Source organism: Squalius cephalus (assembly GCF_949319135.1).
Source record: "Squalius cephalus genome assembly, chromosome: 12".
In the NCBI taxonomy this organism is placed as follows: Eukaryota; Metazoa; Chordata; class Actinopteri; order Cypriniformes; family Leuciscidae; genus Squalius; species Squalius cephalus.
The window spans coordinates 4,394,537-4,412,830 of NC_137133.1; the positions used below are offsets into that span (position 1 = coordinate 4,394,537).

General features: G+C 35.8%; 1 protein-coding gene across 1 annotated transcript; it reads right to left on the reverse strand.

The window, feature by feature from the left end:
• Positions 1-222: 222 nt before the first annotated feature.
• sec63 (SEC63 homolog, protein translocation regulator) lies at positions 223-17,931 on the reverse strand. The gene is made up of 20 exons (XM_079887643.1): positions 17,686-17,931; positions 16,245-16,344; positions 14,340-14,454; positions 14,120-14,232; positions 13,775-13,836; positions 13,605-13,663; positions 13,429-13,479; positions 11,902-12,010; positions 11,703-11,797; positions 10,461-10,593; positions 10,070-10,162; positions 8,346-8,491; positions 6,399-6,546; positions 6,217-6,299; positions 5,890-5,949; positions 5,595-5,759; positions 4,848-5,006; positions 4,574-4,774; positions 2,646-2,750; positions 223-2,249 (listed from the first exon to the last, which is right to left on the reverse strand). Exons 1-20 carry the CDS (start codon positions 17,807-17,809, stop codon positions 2,112-2,114), a joined length of 2,259 nt encoding a protein of 752 aa, XP_079743769.1. The 5' UTR covers positions 17,810-17,931; the 3' UTR covers positions 223-2,111.
• Positions 17,932-18,294: the final 363 nt, after the last annotated feature.

Genomic DNA, 18,294 nt, shown 5'->3' on the forward strand with positions numbered 1-18,294 from the left:
AATCATTTAAAAAGTTATTTTATTTGAAATTATTTAAATACAAATAATATATATTTTCCATTTACAATGACAGTTTTCTTGTAAACAAAAGTGGCAGATACTGTTTACTAGGCAATTCTCCCCTTTTTCTGGCCGGTGACTTTCTCTGTGTGTATTCGGAGACGTTTCCCATAATCTGTGCGCTTCTGTCACAGCATGAATTCTGAGGCTACAATCTTTTTTGGAGCTATAATACTAAAATGTCTATTTATCTGTAAAACCTTTATTATTTTTATAAAATTGGTTGTGAATGTGTGTTACATGCAGCCAGAACATGACACTTTCCCTATGTCAATAAAGATTACATTGTGTTTATGCTAATGAACGTGAGGGGAAATAAGTCAAATCATTTTCTACGGATCTTTGCAATTTTCCAAATGTAACTATAAAATACATACATTAGCTATTGGGAACAAACAAGAAAATCCAATTTCCTGTCATAAATTCATGATAAAAAATTTTTTAACAATAAATTGAAAGATTATCATTTCATTCGCATTTCTACATTTCAAATAATTTCATATCAGTCACCTCTCCCACTGATTGATAAATAAAAAGACCAGACTAGTATTTTCACAACCACTAAATCAGCACTTCCAATACGCTGTCAGACCTTCCACTGGTGCAAAATAACATTTAAATGGAACGAAAATCATATCCAAAAATAATCTACCCTTAATTTTAAGCCATTTATGCCATCCCTCCATGCACAAAAAAAAAAAAAAACAGAAATAAACACTGACCCTCAATTATTCCCATCACTTATATTGGTGTTTTTCCATCCCAAACCATTTGCAATATTTATGGCCACTACAATTTCTATACATTGAATAAGGCATTCATATTCGATGAGAGTGGAATGTAAAACAATTATATATTATATTAAATAAAAAATCAAGCTAAACTATCAATAATTGAGGAATATGGGAAGCCAAAATGTCATTTGATAATTTTTTTGGTTTAAATTCCACCCACCTGTCTTTCAAAGCCCTATATGGCCAACAGATTGCTGGGAAAAGACCTGTACCTGTGTATTCACGCTAGAAACACACTCTTTGTAACAACTGCAGTGAGCAACAGTGGGGAATTTTCTGTTTCCAGTTCAACAAGTCAGTGGGATAAATATATAAGGGCAAAAAAAAAATTCACATTTCAATATTCCAAACCTTGAATTGTCCTAGGAGGAGTTTAAAAAAAATAAAATTAGGCCATGTTAATACACAGTGGCAATAAATCAGTCTGATATCTACCTGTCTATTTGTGAAACAGCGGGACAATAGTTATAGGTAAAGCAACATTAAAGGTTAAATCAGGACTAGACAGTAGACCTGGCTGTGGAATGTCTGCAGTCATTTTCGTGAGGCTGAGACAACCTGCGCTCGTGATGCGAAGCTGGAAGAAGTTAAGATAGGTGAGATTTAGAAATGTATTGAATTTCCACACTTCAGGACAACGGAGATGCAACCCACAGCGGTGCGGCTCCTTCGCTCTGAGCGCAACAAGTCCTTGTGCTCACTCCACATCACACTCCACACAGCCTTGAAACACCTGGGAAATCTGCTATCTAATAAACTACATAAAACTACAAAATGATAAGGTAGAAAACACCCTTGAAGCATTAACGGACATGACATTGAGAAATGACAGTCGTGAGGTGTGTGATTTTTCAGCGGTACTCTGGTTTTTATTTTTTCCGACGCATTGGTTGGTCAGACATGTTTTTCGTCAAGTGGAGAGGAATATGAAACACAGCTGGATCCCACACACAACCACTGTGACATCCCACCGATAACGACTGGATGAACGCAGGGAAAGATAACCAAGTCTTGTTTTGATTGGCAAAATAAACGGTTCAGACAGATTTGTGATTCATGAGGGTTTTAAACAGGAAGAGGGGGCGTCAACGTCCTTGTCTCCTGTTTGCCTCCGGTGTGTGGCGGCCCAGAAGACGGCAACGGTCTGGGGCTATGTGGGTGCGTGGGTGTGTGTGTGTGTGTGTGTGTGTGTGCGTGCACGCATGAGTGGGCACATGGGTGTATGAGCTGTGCTCAAGTCTGCATGAAATGACTGGTTTAGTCGTTGTCTTCTTCGTCTTCCTCAGACTCCTCAATGCCATCACTGTCCTCTGGGTCATCCTCCTCTTCCTCAGTTTCTGGGATATCCCACTGCGGGTGGTTATCCAACATGGCCTTCGCCTCGTGAACCTCCAGCTAAAACCAAACAAAATTAGGACCACAAAGATTCTAGTAAATACATTTGCATATTGATTAACTGGAGTAAAATCCAGCTTTGCCATCACACAATTACATTGCATTTAAAATATATTAAAATAGAAAACAGTTATATTCAATTGTAATAATATTTTTTGCAATATTACTGTTTTACTGTATTCTTGATCAAATGAATGCAGCTTTGGTGAGGATAAGAGACTTCTTTAAAAAAAAATTTTTTTAAACATTAAAAATGAAAAGTACAAAATTTAAAGCGACCCCAGTGTGTGTATATTTTTGCATATAATATATTTCAATAAATATTTAATAAAAAATAATTTAACAAATAAGAAAGATCATTTCAAAAAGAAGAGAGAATGAAAAGAGAAAACTGACCTTGAGTGGCTTGACCAGATCTAATCCCATGAATGAATCTGATTTGAGAATCACAGAATATTGATAGTTTCCGGTTTTGGATGGAGCGGGGAATTTCAGTTCAACCTGAGGCAAACAGGAAGTTTACATAATCATTGGTCACTTTGCACAACTCAATACGGAGGAGTAATTGGGAAATATGGGCTGATTTATGACCCTTTTGTTTACATCCTTGCATTCTCATGCTCCTCACAGAGAGGAAGCACTCAGTGTGTCAGACAGAATTATGACAGGCATCTGGCTGTCCTGTAACCAGACAGAGACTGCAGTGTGGAGGTTGCCTGGCAACAGGCTATGGGGAAAACTGCAGCGCAGGAGTCTCACACACACACACACACACACACACACACACACACACACACACAGCAAAACACTCACTCATTCTATTATTCTTCCATTTAACTATACTATAAATGGAACACCATATTGTGATTTGTTTTTGTTATTATTCCAGTTCTAAATGCCTTTGTTTTCCTATTGAAAGACTTGGAAAAAAAGAAGGAAAACCTGGATATTAGGGCTGGGTATTGACACAAATTTCACAATTCGATTCAATTTCGATTCACAAGCTTGCAATTCGATTCGATTTGATTCAATATTGATTATTTTGGATATCAGGTACAATACATGGCAAATTTCAAATCTCTTAACTATTATTGTAAACTATGGGAGTCAGTGGTAGCCTACTATAATATTGAAGGTAAAAATGAACTGATTTGTATAAAAACTTAAAATTACACTTATTTATTTTTTAGGGCTGTCAAACGATTAATCGCGATTAATCGCATCCAAAATAAAAGTTTGTGTTTACATAATGTATGTCTGTGTACGGAGTATAATTAATTTCTATATATATAAATACACACACATGCATATATATTTAAGAAAATGTGTTATTTATATATAAAATATTTATATATAATATAAATTATATATAATATAAATATATATACACAGTATATACATGCAAATATTTATTAAATATATACATGCATGTGTGCGTATTTATATATAGAAAATAATTATACACCGTACACACACATATAAAAACAAACTTTTATTTTGGATGCGATTAATCGCGATTAATCGTTTAACAGCCCTATTATTTTTATAATAATAAAGTTATATGAAATGTAAACATTTAAATGGTGGCTGTCATAAAAACTTGCTAGATTTATTCAAACATGCATAAAAAAATTGAAGAACATTAACAATTATTATGAATATGTATTATGGTGCATATATTTAGCAAAATGTTACTTTTTCTAGCTGACTAACGAGTTTATGGTCACTGGATATGGTTTTTCTGAGGTAAATGTGACGTTACATGACATTGTTTACAAGCTGTTTAACTGACGTCTTTCCACGGTTGAAACATTGATTGAGCGATTCCATGTGACACAATACGGATTTCGATAAGTTGTACACACTTTCAGACACTCATTCATGTTTATTTCGCGCTGTAACTGGTGTTAAGGCGGAAGAGAAGGTCATGTGCGCTCCGCGCTGCTGCCAAAACGGTATTTATGTTTTGAATTTCGTAAGAAAATGGACATAATTTTAAATCTGAGACTTTGTTTTATATCAATAGTAACAAAGCACAAAGATTATTGTGATTTATTGGATGGGATGCGCGCAACAATGTTCCATTCATTCATCAAATGAAAACAGGATGACTAATCGATTCTTGGGATTTAAGAATCGATATCGGATCGTAAAAATGAGAATCGATTAAAATCGAGAAATCGATATTTTTTTACCCAGCCCTACTGGATATACTAAAAATTCCAAAAACAATGAGCAACACAATGTCATCCTTTCTTTTACCTCTTTCAACTTTCCTCAACAGAAAGGTGTGATAGAGCACAAACAAGTGGTCGTGGCCTCACCTCCTCGGTGTCTTTGAGTGTGCACACATGATTGGGCATAGACACCAGTGTCTGTTCCTTCCTATCTGCGATGTAGAGCCACCACCACTCCTGTTTCTCCTCAGGGAAGTACAGGCTGTAGACAGGGTGCGTGACCTTAGACTTGGTCTCCAATAGCGCCCTTTCACGACGCTGAATGCTCTGTTGTAGGGCCTCCCATTCCTATAGAAAACAGACGTGCCGGTTATGAAACACTACCATCAGCACTCACTCATCCAAGGGATTCGACACACACCTCCTCATCATCTCCGGCAATCTCGTCCATCTCCGTGTCACTCTGCTTGTCACTCTCCTCATCTCTCTCGCTGGGCGAGTCCTTATTTCCCTCCGCTTCGTCGGATTCGCTGCCTTTATCAGAGAGATCCTCCTCTTCCTCTTTTGATGCAGCAACTTCCTGTGAACAAAGACATAAGCAATGGGATGAAAGATTTGTTGTTGCTGTCAATAATATCAGAAAATGTGCATCAAAGTAAAACTGACTAAAATGAATGACGTATATTACACTACCAAGTTTGGGGATGGCAAGATAACTGTTTTAAAGAAGTCTCTTATGCTCACCAAAGGCTGCATTTGTTTGATTGTGAAATATTATTGGAATTAAGAAAAGCAGTTTTCTATTTGAATACATTTTAAAATGTCATTTATTTCTGTAATGACAAAGCAGACGTTACTCTAGTCTTCAGCGTCACATGGTACTTCAGAAATCATTCTAATATGCTGATTTGGTGCTCAAGAAGCGTTTATTATCATCAATGTTAAAATCAGTTTTTCTTTGATGAACGGAAAGTTCAAAAGAACAGCATTTGGTCAAAATAGAAATATTTTGTACCACTATAACTGTCACTTTCATGCATCAATTTAATGCAAAATAAAAAAAAAACCCCGTACTGACCTCAATCTTTTGTACGGTAAAATTGAAGGTTATTTTTAATCAAAAGAAAAAATGTACCACTGAATATATAGAAAGTTCTAGGTTCCTTACATTTCCTGCCACATTGCCATTGGCCTGTTTGGCCTTGTCTCCTTTCGCTTGCTGTTGGGTGACTGGTTTCTTCTTAGTCAGTTTCTTCTTTTTGGACTTGGCAGCTTTTTTAGCTCCTTTATTCTTATTTTGCCAAACTTTTGTTTTGTTTTTGGCATCGCCTTGCTGCAAATGACAAATTAATCATTTTAAAACATTCAAACATGATAATGAGAAAATAGCAAGATGCAAATGTGCATTTTTAAATCATTATAATGTTGTGTTTGATTAATGTGTAACTTGAAAGCATTACTACCTCCTCTGTATTAGCTTCCTCTGTAGGTAGGGGTGTATTCTCTTCTTTCTCGAACATCTCCTAAACACAAATACAAATTTAGTGTGCAAATTTACAATGTTGTTGTGCGAAAAGAATTAAAATAATAAAGACTTTTTTTTGGTAAAATATGATTGTCTTACTGAAATTAATTCTCAACCAAAAAAACAAAAGCTCAGCATTGGCCTCTTGTGGATGCCTGCTGCAACTGCAATGTGTGTACCAATGGCACACATCAACCACTATAATTGAGTAGCACTACCCCTTTTCAAGTAAACATCTGGATATTCGTGTAAATATACTACTTACAGACATTCTCTTCCTTGTCAAAGTAACCGTAACAGTGACGATGGATCCAGCTGTGATGTTATTGCTATCTTCATCGTCCAACACTGCAGAGTGAGGAAACATACACAGAGTTAAAGTCTTTAAATCACACATATTGTTTTTATTGAACGTAAGAGTGTACAAACGCCGACTAACAAACACACCTTGAAGTTTAGTTTCCATGGTGATATGGGGGAAGCTCGCGAGGACCGTCATGACCTCATCATACTTCTCATCCCCAAGGAATCTCAGCATGTTTCTCCTGTCAGAGTCCTTCAGACTGACCAGATCCTGCAACGTCCGCACCTTATACTGAGAATAGGAGAGGGGGAACGATATTTGGACATTTGAAAACCATAGTTTTTGCATAGTAACAATAGTTTAAAGGAGACATATCATGCTTTTAAATCGTTCCTTTTTACATATAAATCATACATTTGTAGTCTATATAAAGCGGAACTGCAATGCTTGGGTCTGAATTCCTCATTATTATAGCTCCACAGACCCCTTTTCTGATGTGCGTCTGAGAGCAACTCGTTTTGGTGCGGTCTCTTTAAATACAATTGAGACACTTCATACCCCACCCCCTCTCCAGGATGCAGAGGTGACACTCGGTTCAACTCCCCCCCCGTTCGGCCATTTTTGTAGTTTGATAGCAGAGATACGATTATCTAGCGGCACAGAAACTTTTTATTCACATGTTATTAACAAAATGTCAACAACGGAAGACTTGTCCAGCCAGCCTTACATGTTCGAGCCAGAGTCGGAGCCGGAGCGAGATGAAAATGAAGATGACGAACCTGCAGAACAACGTCTTCATATGGATGTATCGCAATGGTGTGTTACTGCATTTACACATGAAACTTTGGTCTTCCGACCTTTTACCACCGTGTCGATTTATTTTGATTAATATGTGCGAGGGAGAGAGAGCAAGACAGCGTCTAGTTTGGAGACGGTGTCTTGTTTACACTTTCGCCTGGCTCCGAAGAGAGAGAGAGTGCGTGCGCGACCGGGTCTCTCTCTCTCTCTCTCTGCTCGTTCTTTCAGTTAAACATGCGCCCTGTCACAAGCGCAGCAGTTCATCTACATTAGACGGTGTAATGAAGCGTGTGGGTTACTACATCCAACAACCGAACATTTTAACTTACCCTCTCGTAACTTCTGCATCTTTTAGCTTGGACTACAAAATTGCAGCGAGAAATAAAAATGGCGGATTGCTCGAAGTGTTGGGCCGGAAGTCAATGTCCTTATTTGGCAGTTCCGCTGCAAATACTGTGACGTAATAGTTCACAAAACGTCATAGAGAACAGAAAAATCGGAACAGGTTGAAAAATAAGGCCAAAACAGAATATAAAGATATCAACGAAGCACCTGAAGAGAATAATTTCAACTTTTCTGTACTTCTAAACACTCTAAATATACAACAAAACACATTTAAGGGCTAAAAAAGTGGATTTAGCATGATATGTCCCCTTTAACTGACGTCTTTCCACGGTTGAAACATTGATTGAGCGATTCCATGTGACATGATACGGATTTCGATAAGTTGTACACACTTTCAGACGCTCATTCATGTTTATTTCGCGCTGTAACTGGTATTATTAAGGCTGATACGCCAGAGCGATCTCACGCCACAGCGCCAAAACTGTTTATGTTTTTGAATTTCATAAGAAAATGGACTTAATTTGTAATTTAAGACTTTATTTCATATCATTAAGTAACAAAGCACAAAGATTATTGTGATTTATTGGATGGGATGCGCGCTACAATGTTCCATTCATTCATCAAATGAAAACAGGATGACTAATCGATTCTTGAGATTTAAGAATCGATATCGGTTCGTAAAAATGAGAATCGATTAATTTCGAGAAATCGATATTTTTTTACCCAGCCCTAATGGTTTGTATTAAACTTATTATGAAGAAAAACAGCCAACACAATTTAGAAAGTGATGAAGCAGATTCCCTCACAGCCCTAACTATTAGTATGCATGGATTTACCAAATAAAATGGCACAGTTTTTAATAGTTATACTATAGTATACTATACACAACAACAAAATTGGCCTATCAGATGCTTTTATGTGCTGTAACGCCTTTGAGAAAGATGTACCTTTTTAGAGATACAGTATCGGAGGTGCTCCTCTTCAAAATGGGGCAGCTGCAGGAAAGGAGACTTGGCCTCCTGCAGGCCTTGAACCACCATCTGAGACAGCTTCATGCAGTTCTCTATGGACGTCAGCCTGGGGGCCCGAAGGCCTACAAAATCAAACAAGCAACAAAAAAACATGTTTTAATCATGTATGATACTTCATATGTGACCCTGGACCACAAAACCAGTCACATTGGTCAAATTTATGAAATTGAGATTTATACATTATCTGAAGCTGAATAAATAAGCTTTCCATTGATGTGTGGTTTGTTATGATAGGACAATATTTGAAACTCTGGAATCTGAGGGTGCAAAAAAATCGAAACATTGAGAAAATCACCTATAAAGTTGTCCATTTATGTTCACGATTGTGCTGCATTCACTCACAAAAATAAATGTTTTATATATTTACAGTAGGAAATGTACAAAATATCTTCATGGAACATGATCTTTACTTAATAGCCTAATGATTTTTGGCATAAAAGAAAGGTCGATAATTTTGACCCATACGATGCATTGTTGGCTATTGCCACAAATATACCCGTGCGACATGTGACTGGTTTTGTGATCCAGGGTCACATATACACTAGTGTTCAATAGTTTGGAATCATAAAGATTTTTAAATGTTTTTAAAAGAAGTCTCTTATGCTCACCACGGCTGCATTTATTTGATAAAAATACAGTAAAAAAAAAAAAAAGTTATATTGTGAAAAAGTATTATAAATTAAAATAACCATTTTCTGTTTTATTTTATTTTAAAATTTAATTTATTCCTGTGATGGCAAAGTTGAATTTTCAGCAGCCATTACAACAACATTTAATTGAAATAGGATTTATATATATATATATATATAATTTAAAGTCTTTACTGCCATTTTAATCAATGTCATGCATTCTTGAATAAAAGTACTAATTTCTTTCAAATCAAAAATTCAACCAAACAACCAAACTTTTGAACTGTAGTGTATGTGTATGTATGTATGGGTCAATGACGTGACGGGTCATTTTTTTTGTCCAAAGCCTTAATAATAATAATAAAAAAACAAATATATAACATCCAAAGTATGTAAGGTAGTACAACTTGATCTCTTTTACTGAATCCAAAAGGTTTTAATTATATTTTACTACATATAAAGGTATTTTAAAGATTTTGAAGTGTCAAAAGGTCATTCGGTAAAACGATATAGTAAATATTTAAATGGAATAATATTGTTTTTAATAACTAAAGGAACTACAATAATACAAATATAAAGCAGATAAGGCTCTTTTTTTGTACATTTCCCCTTTTCTCCTTTCCTTGAATAAGTTGGAGTGTTTAGAGTAGTCCAATAAATGATTACATTTATGAGATCAGTGATATTTTGTTTTAATATTTCTTCTGTGGTACACACTATATACTATCTCAACATCAATGTCAAATCAGTTTTTAACTTTCAAATCAGTGGTTAAACCGGGTGACATTTTTTCCATCTTGTAAAAAATGACAAAAAACAGTGTTAATTGATTGCACAAACCACAAAATCTTATTGTTAACACCTAGGTAAACTAAAAAAATGGTTTCAAATATAGTTATATCTCCATTCTGTTTTTTTACACTTTTAAAAACCTTATTCGTCAATGACCCGTATATTAAAATTAAGCCTTAGTCCATCAGTCAATATTTGAAAATATTGTTTTGAAGTTACCTCCTCTACTGGTGGCCATCATAGTGAGTTGACAGCCAACATTGATCATTTCCTGCAGTAACGCAGGGCCCTTCTTCACCACAAACCTTTGATCTGCAGAAGATACAAAACTACCAATTAATTCACATTAATAACCCTAAATGATCTGCAATGATAATTCAACATAAACACAGTTCAGTTAGCTCAACTAGCAGAGCGTGGCATTAGCAACGACAAGTTTGGGTTTGATTCTCAAGGAGCACACATACTTGCAATGTATAGCTTGAACTCTTTTGGATAAAACCGTCTGCCAAATGCATAAACGTAATGAATTGTATTAGACAGGTAGTTGTTGTGGTATTATCTCACAGGAATAAATGTTGACACTAGAGAGGTGTGTGTGAATGCATACCCTCCTCTATGTTCTCAGAAACATCCATCCTGGCAAGGTGTGTAAGTAATAAGACTCGAGCCTTCAGGCTGTAGGGATAACAGAACGGAGGCTCCTTCTTCTTAACATTAATGTTCCCCAGCTCCCGAATCAACTGCATAAAGGAACAAACACCCAGCATTACATTTACGATATTAAATTGTAATCATTATTAGGATGGTCCTTATCAAGTCCAATTTTTTTTGTGTGCAAAATGTTAGTGTCTTAACCTTTTAACTTCAAAATTAGAAATGTGCAAAAATGTTGACAAAAAAATGGTATTTAGAGGTAGCTCAATCATGTGGAAGATTGCCTATGTTAAGCTGTGCGGCGTTATTGTGATATGCAAGTAATATTAAAAGTTGCTGCAAATGAACTATATTTTATTGAAATCAGAGCAACACTGACGTAACAACAATGACAACAATCTCAAAAAAGCACAAAGTTTTCAACAATCCCTCATTTCTGATGCTCTGCAGCCAGTGTTGACTTTCTGCAGTCTGGATAGATCCGTCGGTGATCTTCCACCACATGAAGGAGAAACTGCAGTTGTTCTTCAGAGTGTGTGAGATAGCCACTGTATTCTTGAATCAGAGCCACTCCTCTCTCGGCGTGATCATTGACTACTTTCATTGCATGGTTGCCTGTGCCTCCTGATAATCTGCTTGATTCGGCCAAAGTTCCGGGTCAATTTCAATTTTAACGTAATGTAATTTTTTAAAACAAAAAATGTGCTCTAAACCCAAACAATAACCAGGTGATCATCAATAGAAATATGTATTGATTCCACCAGGAAAGGTAAATCTGCTAAACCGGGTCATGGATGGATTAATTTGGATTTAGTTTCTACAATAAGTAAACTGAGATATGTATCTAAAATACATATTTAAGAATATATGGTGCATTACATGCTTTTATGGAGATTTTTTTGGAATTTTACTAGCCAGGTACAATATCAAATCAAATGATCTGTTTTTACGAAAATCATCACAATCTCAGAAAGTTTAAAGCTATTGAGCTACCAGTAATTATGCTACCAGTAATTGAGCTATTATGTTACTGCCATAAAAATTGGCATGCTGTATTTTCTTATATAAAGGAACAATTTGAAGGGTTAAGAGCATGACAATTGGAGACTTTAAAAATAAGGACCACCCTAATCATTATCCAAGAGCGCTCTAAAATCTTCGGCACAAAACGCATATAAATGTTTGAACATTTTACCTGGGGAACTTCTATGTTGTCTGTTGGTCTTATAATGGCCTCTTTGTTACTACGAGGATCAAACTCAAATGCTGCCGTCAACACCATCACCAATCCTGTCAGACAGAGAGAGACTCAGTCAGAGGAATTCACGAAAGGAAGTCATAAAGTCGTTTTCTGAATGGTGGTGACTTCACGTCCTTCTAGGTGTTGCACTTACGTTTCATGTTCATATTAGGTGTTTTGTACATAAAGTGCATAAAAAGCTGAGTTGTGTTGATCAGGATCTGATCACCACTGTAGCGGATGGAACGGTACCACCATGTGCCCTAAACACAAATGCACACATTAATATACGGATTATCAGAATATTAATCAATGGAAATCAATTAAAGGGTTTCTATACTACAGTTTCTAAAATGCCTGTACAAAACGACCCAACAAGGTACACTACTGTTTAAAAGGTTATTTTTATGAATTCATATCTTTTATTCGGCAAGGATACATTTAATTGATCAAAAGCAACAGTTAAGTCATTTAAACATCGTTTTCAACATTGATAATAAGAAATATTTATTGAGCACTAAATTAGATATTAGAATGATTTCTGAAAGGTCATGTGACACTGAAGACTGGGGTAAAGCCCCGTTCACACTACAAGCGACAAAGCGACACGATACCATTTCAACGAGGAGCGGGCGTTTCCGGCGACGCGATAAAGTTCAACTTCAAGGTCAAGTTCTTTTATTCAGCCATGATGTTATTACAGACACAATAATAATCACATCAACAACAAAATAATAACATTCAATGCTGAATAGGAGCATGAGGAAGACATAGTCTTATAATTTCATGCCCCTTTTTTCAATAATCTGAGCTGGCACAGAACAGATGCCTCGCGTTTTCTTTTTTTCTTTTTTTTCTATGTCGAGGTACAATATTACTTCACATCAAAATAATTGAGTTTCAAATTTGTCAAACATTGGTTCTTATGCTTCACTGCCTTCGTATTTTCCAAGTACATTTTTTTTATACATTTTATTGAATTGAACAATCGTGTTACATGATTTTTGAACATGTCCAAAGAGTTCCACAAACTAATCCCAATTACAAAAAAAACTTTGTTTTTGTGATGTGCGTGAATATGGTACACAAAAATTGCCTTTTCTTCTGTTGTTACTGTCTGTGATTAGCATGAATTTGTTTTGGATATGTATTGGCACCAAATTGACAAATTTGGGACAAATTTAAAGTTGAGATCTGATTAAAGTTGAGATCCGATGATTTAAAGTTGAGAGATTTGACAAATTTAAAGTTGAGATCCGTTTAACTTTATGCAAATGAAGAGCGACTTTCGGGAGCGACAACCAATACGAGTGAAGTCAGTGGGGCGCGCGTGATCCGTCACTCTTCAGTGCCGATTCCGACCAAGGCAAGAAGAATGAGAAGCTCACTTTAGTAGTCAGAAACTAGTCCTATAATGTATGATATGTGAACGCAGCTTTATTCAGCTTTGTCATCACAGGAATAAATACAATTTTAAAATATATTAAAATAGAAAACACTTATTCTAAATTGTAATAATATTTCACAATATCAATATTTGTAACTTTTATTTTTGATCAAACACATCAGGTGAAAATAAGAGACTTCTTTCAAACACATTGTAACTTTTGAACAGTAGTGTACATGTTTTCTATTAAATCTAATGTCTAAGTTATGGATCGCCACTAGAAGACTAGCTTACCACAACCACAGGAAGGATGACCATAAAAGCCAACCCATAGACCAGCAGCACCTGTGAGAGGCACACGCAAACAGGTTTGGCCAGTTATTGCACTCTTGGGGCATTTATATGATTTTTAGTTAACTCTTAAAATGTGGTTAAAACTTAGCTGAAAAAAAAATAGTGTGTGAACTTACCAGCATGGAGTTTTTCTGGTCAACAATCCACGCAGGAAGAGCGATTCCAAAACTCGTCACTGATCATGAGTGAAATGAAATCGAGATAAAAAATTTGATTTTTTTTTTTTTTCAGTTTAGGGCACACTAAATAATCAATCAATAAATTAACAAGTTAAAAAAGTCATCACCTCTTGGGCCATCAGGGTTGCCATATGTCTCCCAGTTTTTCCGTGATTCCTCATTTGTCAAACTGTGAGAAATATGAGCGTGGAAAACCATAAAAAAAACTGATTATTACATACATAGTGCTAAGTAATAGAAAGGTGCAGCGTGGGTATTTCAAGAAGATTAAGCATTTAATTCTGGCACAGTGGATTGACATTTTTATGAATAGCTTTTTTATGAATTGTATTGTGCAAGCTAAAACAACACACTGCAATACCAAGATTGACTCACACAGGAAAATGAGTTGCCACAGCCATAAATAACATGACATTTTTGACAAAGGCAACTATGAATAAAACGGGTCTTACGCTGAGTAAGCTTTAGCCAGCTTCATGAACATGGCCTCATCTCCACCTTTATCAGGATGGTGTTTTAGAGACAGAACTCTGTACTGCTTCTTAATCTCAGCAACAGATGCCCCCTAAAGAGGAACATAATGGATCTATTAATCTTGAGAAGAAGTAGTTTGGAGATTAAAATGACAAAGAACAAGATTAACAAGAGAGAAAGCAAGAATGTCGTCCTTACCGCGTCCAAGTTGAGGACCTCATAGGGGTTATACTCCTGGTACTCTCGATCTAATTTAGACACCTTATAGGCCAGGAAAAGAAATACTGCCCACCCAAACAACAGGGCTGCTTTTCTAAAATGACAGAACAACAACAAAAAAGTGGATTTTAGTTTTTAACAACAATTTACAATTAAATCAGAGCTGCCAACTCTCACGCATTCACCGTGAGACTCTTGACACTTTTCACACGCTCTCACGCCACACATCCATTTTCTCACGCACAGAAAAATCGCGAAGCAAAGAGGACACGGAGACCGACAGACTAGACAGAGCGGGTTACTTATGATATATAAAAAATATCAGCTCTCAGATTCTGTCAATTTTATTACGAAATTCAAACAATAAATACCGTTTTGGCGCTTGTAAATGCGACGTGACAGATCGCTAGCGGCACGTGAACCGATCATCTCTAAGTTACTAGCTAGCAGCTAATAGTAAATAAACACGAATGAACAATGTTAAAAGAAACAGTACAACTTACCGAAATGTATATTCATCATACATAATATCGATCAATCAGTGTTTTTCAACTGTGGAAAGGGTCAATAAAACAGCTGGAGAACAATTATGTCACATAACATTTACCTCAGGAAAGCCATTTAATGACCATAATATCGGCATGTTGGCTAGAAAAAAAGAGCTATTTTGCTAAATATGTGTACTATATTACATATTTATTATATTTTTACTTGTATCATTAAATAAAGTTGTTATTATAATAAAAAACGCATTATATTTAATTTGAGTTATTTTTAACCCTTAAATAATTTACAGCATTAGGTGAGATTTTTTTTTCTTGAGAAAAACTAACGCCTATCTTGTGTACCTAATATTTATCCAAATTAGTCAATATTAAATCAAATCAGAAGATTTGAATTGAAATCCTGAAATTTGTTTCAAGCAATAATAAAAAAACGAAATTGTAGAAATTGTACCATATAAACATTGTAACATGTTGTCACTAAACCTAATAAAATTCAGTTCAGTTACTAAAATGTTTTGACAATCACAATACACTTATTGTGATGCAAGATTATTATTTTTACATCCCTCCCCTCCCTCCTCCTAAATCTCACTCCAAGCAAAACTCAAAAGTTGGCAGCTATGATTAAATACACAGTAGCTTCTGTATATGTAATGTGACTAAATAGCCAAGAGAGCAGATTTAAACCATGAAAGACAGGATGTCTGAACACTCCATGCATCTGATCTGATCCAAGCTTTGTGCTTTAAATAGTTGGTGCAGAGCTTTGAAAAGTGTCTGAGGCCATTATTTTGCATGAAGAATTAATAATTTCATAAGTTTTGACCAATGTGCTGCATTGCTGAGTTGTCACAGCAATTTACAAGAGTACGTTTGAATCAAACAGATCTAGATCGCTATATGCAAATTCAGAAATCAAATCAAATAGTGTGATATCAATAAAAAACATACAAAATCATGAAATAACTGCTGTCCTAATGGTGAATCATAATAAAAAATAATGTTTTCAGAATACCAAGCACCTAATACATCATATGTTGTTAATATATTAAACAATGTATGTTTTTTATACATGCATATTTAAAAAAAAAAAAAAGTGCATCATCTTAAACAGATGCTGTTGTACTAATTGAGGAGAGATCCTCTGACATGATTGTAAAGTGCTTTGGGTGTACAGTAGTACATATGAAAGCGCTATGTAAATGCCTCATTCATTCAAATGCAAATGTTCCCCAAGTGCACACTATATACAAACATATACTGGTCTGCAATAATAACAATCTATGCATGTTAAAAACTAAATGCAAAAGACAGCAAATCAAGCTAAACGAGATGAATTCCCCTGAAACGCACCGTTTTCACAGAAACAATCACTTACTTAAGTGTTGGAACAACGCTCTGCTGTGATTTCATAAGCCGAAGGCGATACCACAGACATCTCCCATGAACTCTCCGTAAACTCTTCAACCGCAATTGCTCTGTGAATTAATTTAATAACAGACAAGAATGAGAAAAAACAATTGTGCAATGAAATCTAATTCTCACTCACCATGCAAACAAACATACAGCCCAGACCAAAGCACTGATAGCTTCAGATAATAATGCTGTGGTGCGTTGATATATTTCATTGTAATGAATGCTTGCCATATTCATATATCACAGTATTTACAGTACAAGTGCAAGAAACAATATTAGTCTTAGCATGCCCAAAAAGCATGGCAGTACTTTTTAGTTCGTGAGGTTTTGCAAACTTGGCATGGCATTTGATATTTTTATCTGAATGTGACCCTCTTACACTAAGAGCCATATTACAAAAGCTGCCTGAAAATGTACAAAGATGTTAATGTTATATAACAGAAATGAACAAGACAATGATTTTTGTGAAATCAAACCATTGTTAATAATATCTAGACAGAGGGTTTTATACGCAGTCACACACACACACACAAAAATTAAGCTGTAAAAAGCAAGAAACTATAGCTTTTCTTGAATGTTGCTTGTGTTACACACTTCATTCTTGTTTGCACAGCTGAACACTTGCACTGTTTATACAGCTGTTTATACTCTTAAACATTAATGTGCTTTGTCACTTTAAGCATTTAATTTTAATTATGAATTTGTACCTTTTACCTGTCAGTTTATTTTTGTGTTTTCTCCTATGTAGCCTGCAGAAACTATGTATTACTGTGAATTTGATTGACTTAATAGCATGTCTATCTGTTGCATGTTAACAGCATGCAAATTAAATAAACATGCAGTTCATGAAAGAGCACAATTCACAAGAAGGTGAAAAAAAAACGTTTCATAACACATGCTTACAAAATAGTGGGAGTGGCACTGAATGCCATGCAGACGGGAAAAAAAATATATATATATATATTTTTTTTTTTTTAAATCACTGCAATATATTATATGATCGAAATGTGTTTGACAACGTAAACAAATGAGGACATACGAAAACAAGCCTACTGAACGGAGGACCACTGCATTTAACATATATATATGTAAGTTAGCTGGTGTGTGATGGTAGCAAAGCTCAAATAGAAACCTGAAAAGCCTTATTTGTATCTGTATTAGGATCCGTACTGGAAATATCCCACCTAGTCTAGTTGATTTGAATAAGGGTCAGCTGCTAAAGCCACACATTAACATTCTGGCGAGCCATTGGTGTCATTAATGGATTTAATCTCGGCATTCGTTTTATTAAATACAGCAAAGTCAACAAATATTCCTCGCAGAGAAGGCAATCTGGTGATCAGTGTGATCAGCAAGCGACAGGACACTGGTTAGCTGGTAGTGCATTAGCATATGGGCCTTACCCGCATTCTGATCCCGGGGCCAGAGGTAATAGGTGGCTGGGATGACTATTAGTCCCACAAAGGACGTGAGGAAATAGAAAAAAGTGTTGCCACTGTCGTCGTACTGAAACTGCTGTCCAGCCATTTCGCAGCGGCACTAATCCCCGATTTTTTCTGCCGCCTTGCCGCCGTACCAGTCGCTTCACTGTAGGACTAGACACATATGTTGGAGAGGGAAGCCAACAGCATCCACGCGCACTGTCTGCCACGATAGCTATTGTTTTCAAAATAAAAGTCCCCCGGTGTTTGTATTATTTTTATTAAGACTTTGCCCGCCTAAGTTGATTATGTCAAAAAAAATTAAAAGCGCATTTTATTTTATAGTACTGCGATTGTTGTTCGTAGGATAAAAGATTAATATATTTTTACTCTTAGCGCGACATGGACATTTATTGTGGCGTGTTAATAACGCCTCGCCGCTTGCTGTCGTAGCTCTGAAATACGAAAAACCTGTGCGCCGTTTTTAAGGAACAGTGTACGTGTTCTACGCGTGCGCGTTGTAGTATTACTTGTTTTTACACCATTTGTATTTTTAGTTGATGATTTTAAGTTTCTATTGGCGTTTAATTT

Excerpts from the sequence above, each read along its gene's own strand:
- sec63 (XM_079887643.1), bottom strand. The coding sequence starts at position 17,809 with ATGGCTGGACAGCAGTTTCAGTACGACGACAGTGGCAACACTTTTTTC. Across the intron at positions 16,345-17,685 it reads GCCCCGGGATCAGAATGCGG|AGCAATTGCGGTTGAAGAGT; the intron begins GTAAGGCCCATA and ends ATTAATTCACAG. Across the intron at positions 13,480-13,604 it reads ACCAGAAAAACTCCATGCTG|GTGCTGCTGGTCTATGGGTT; the intron begins GTAAGTTCACAC and ends TGCCTCTCACAG.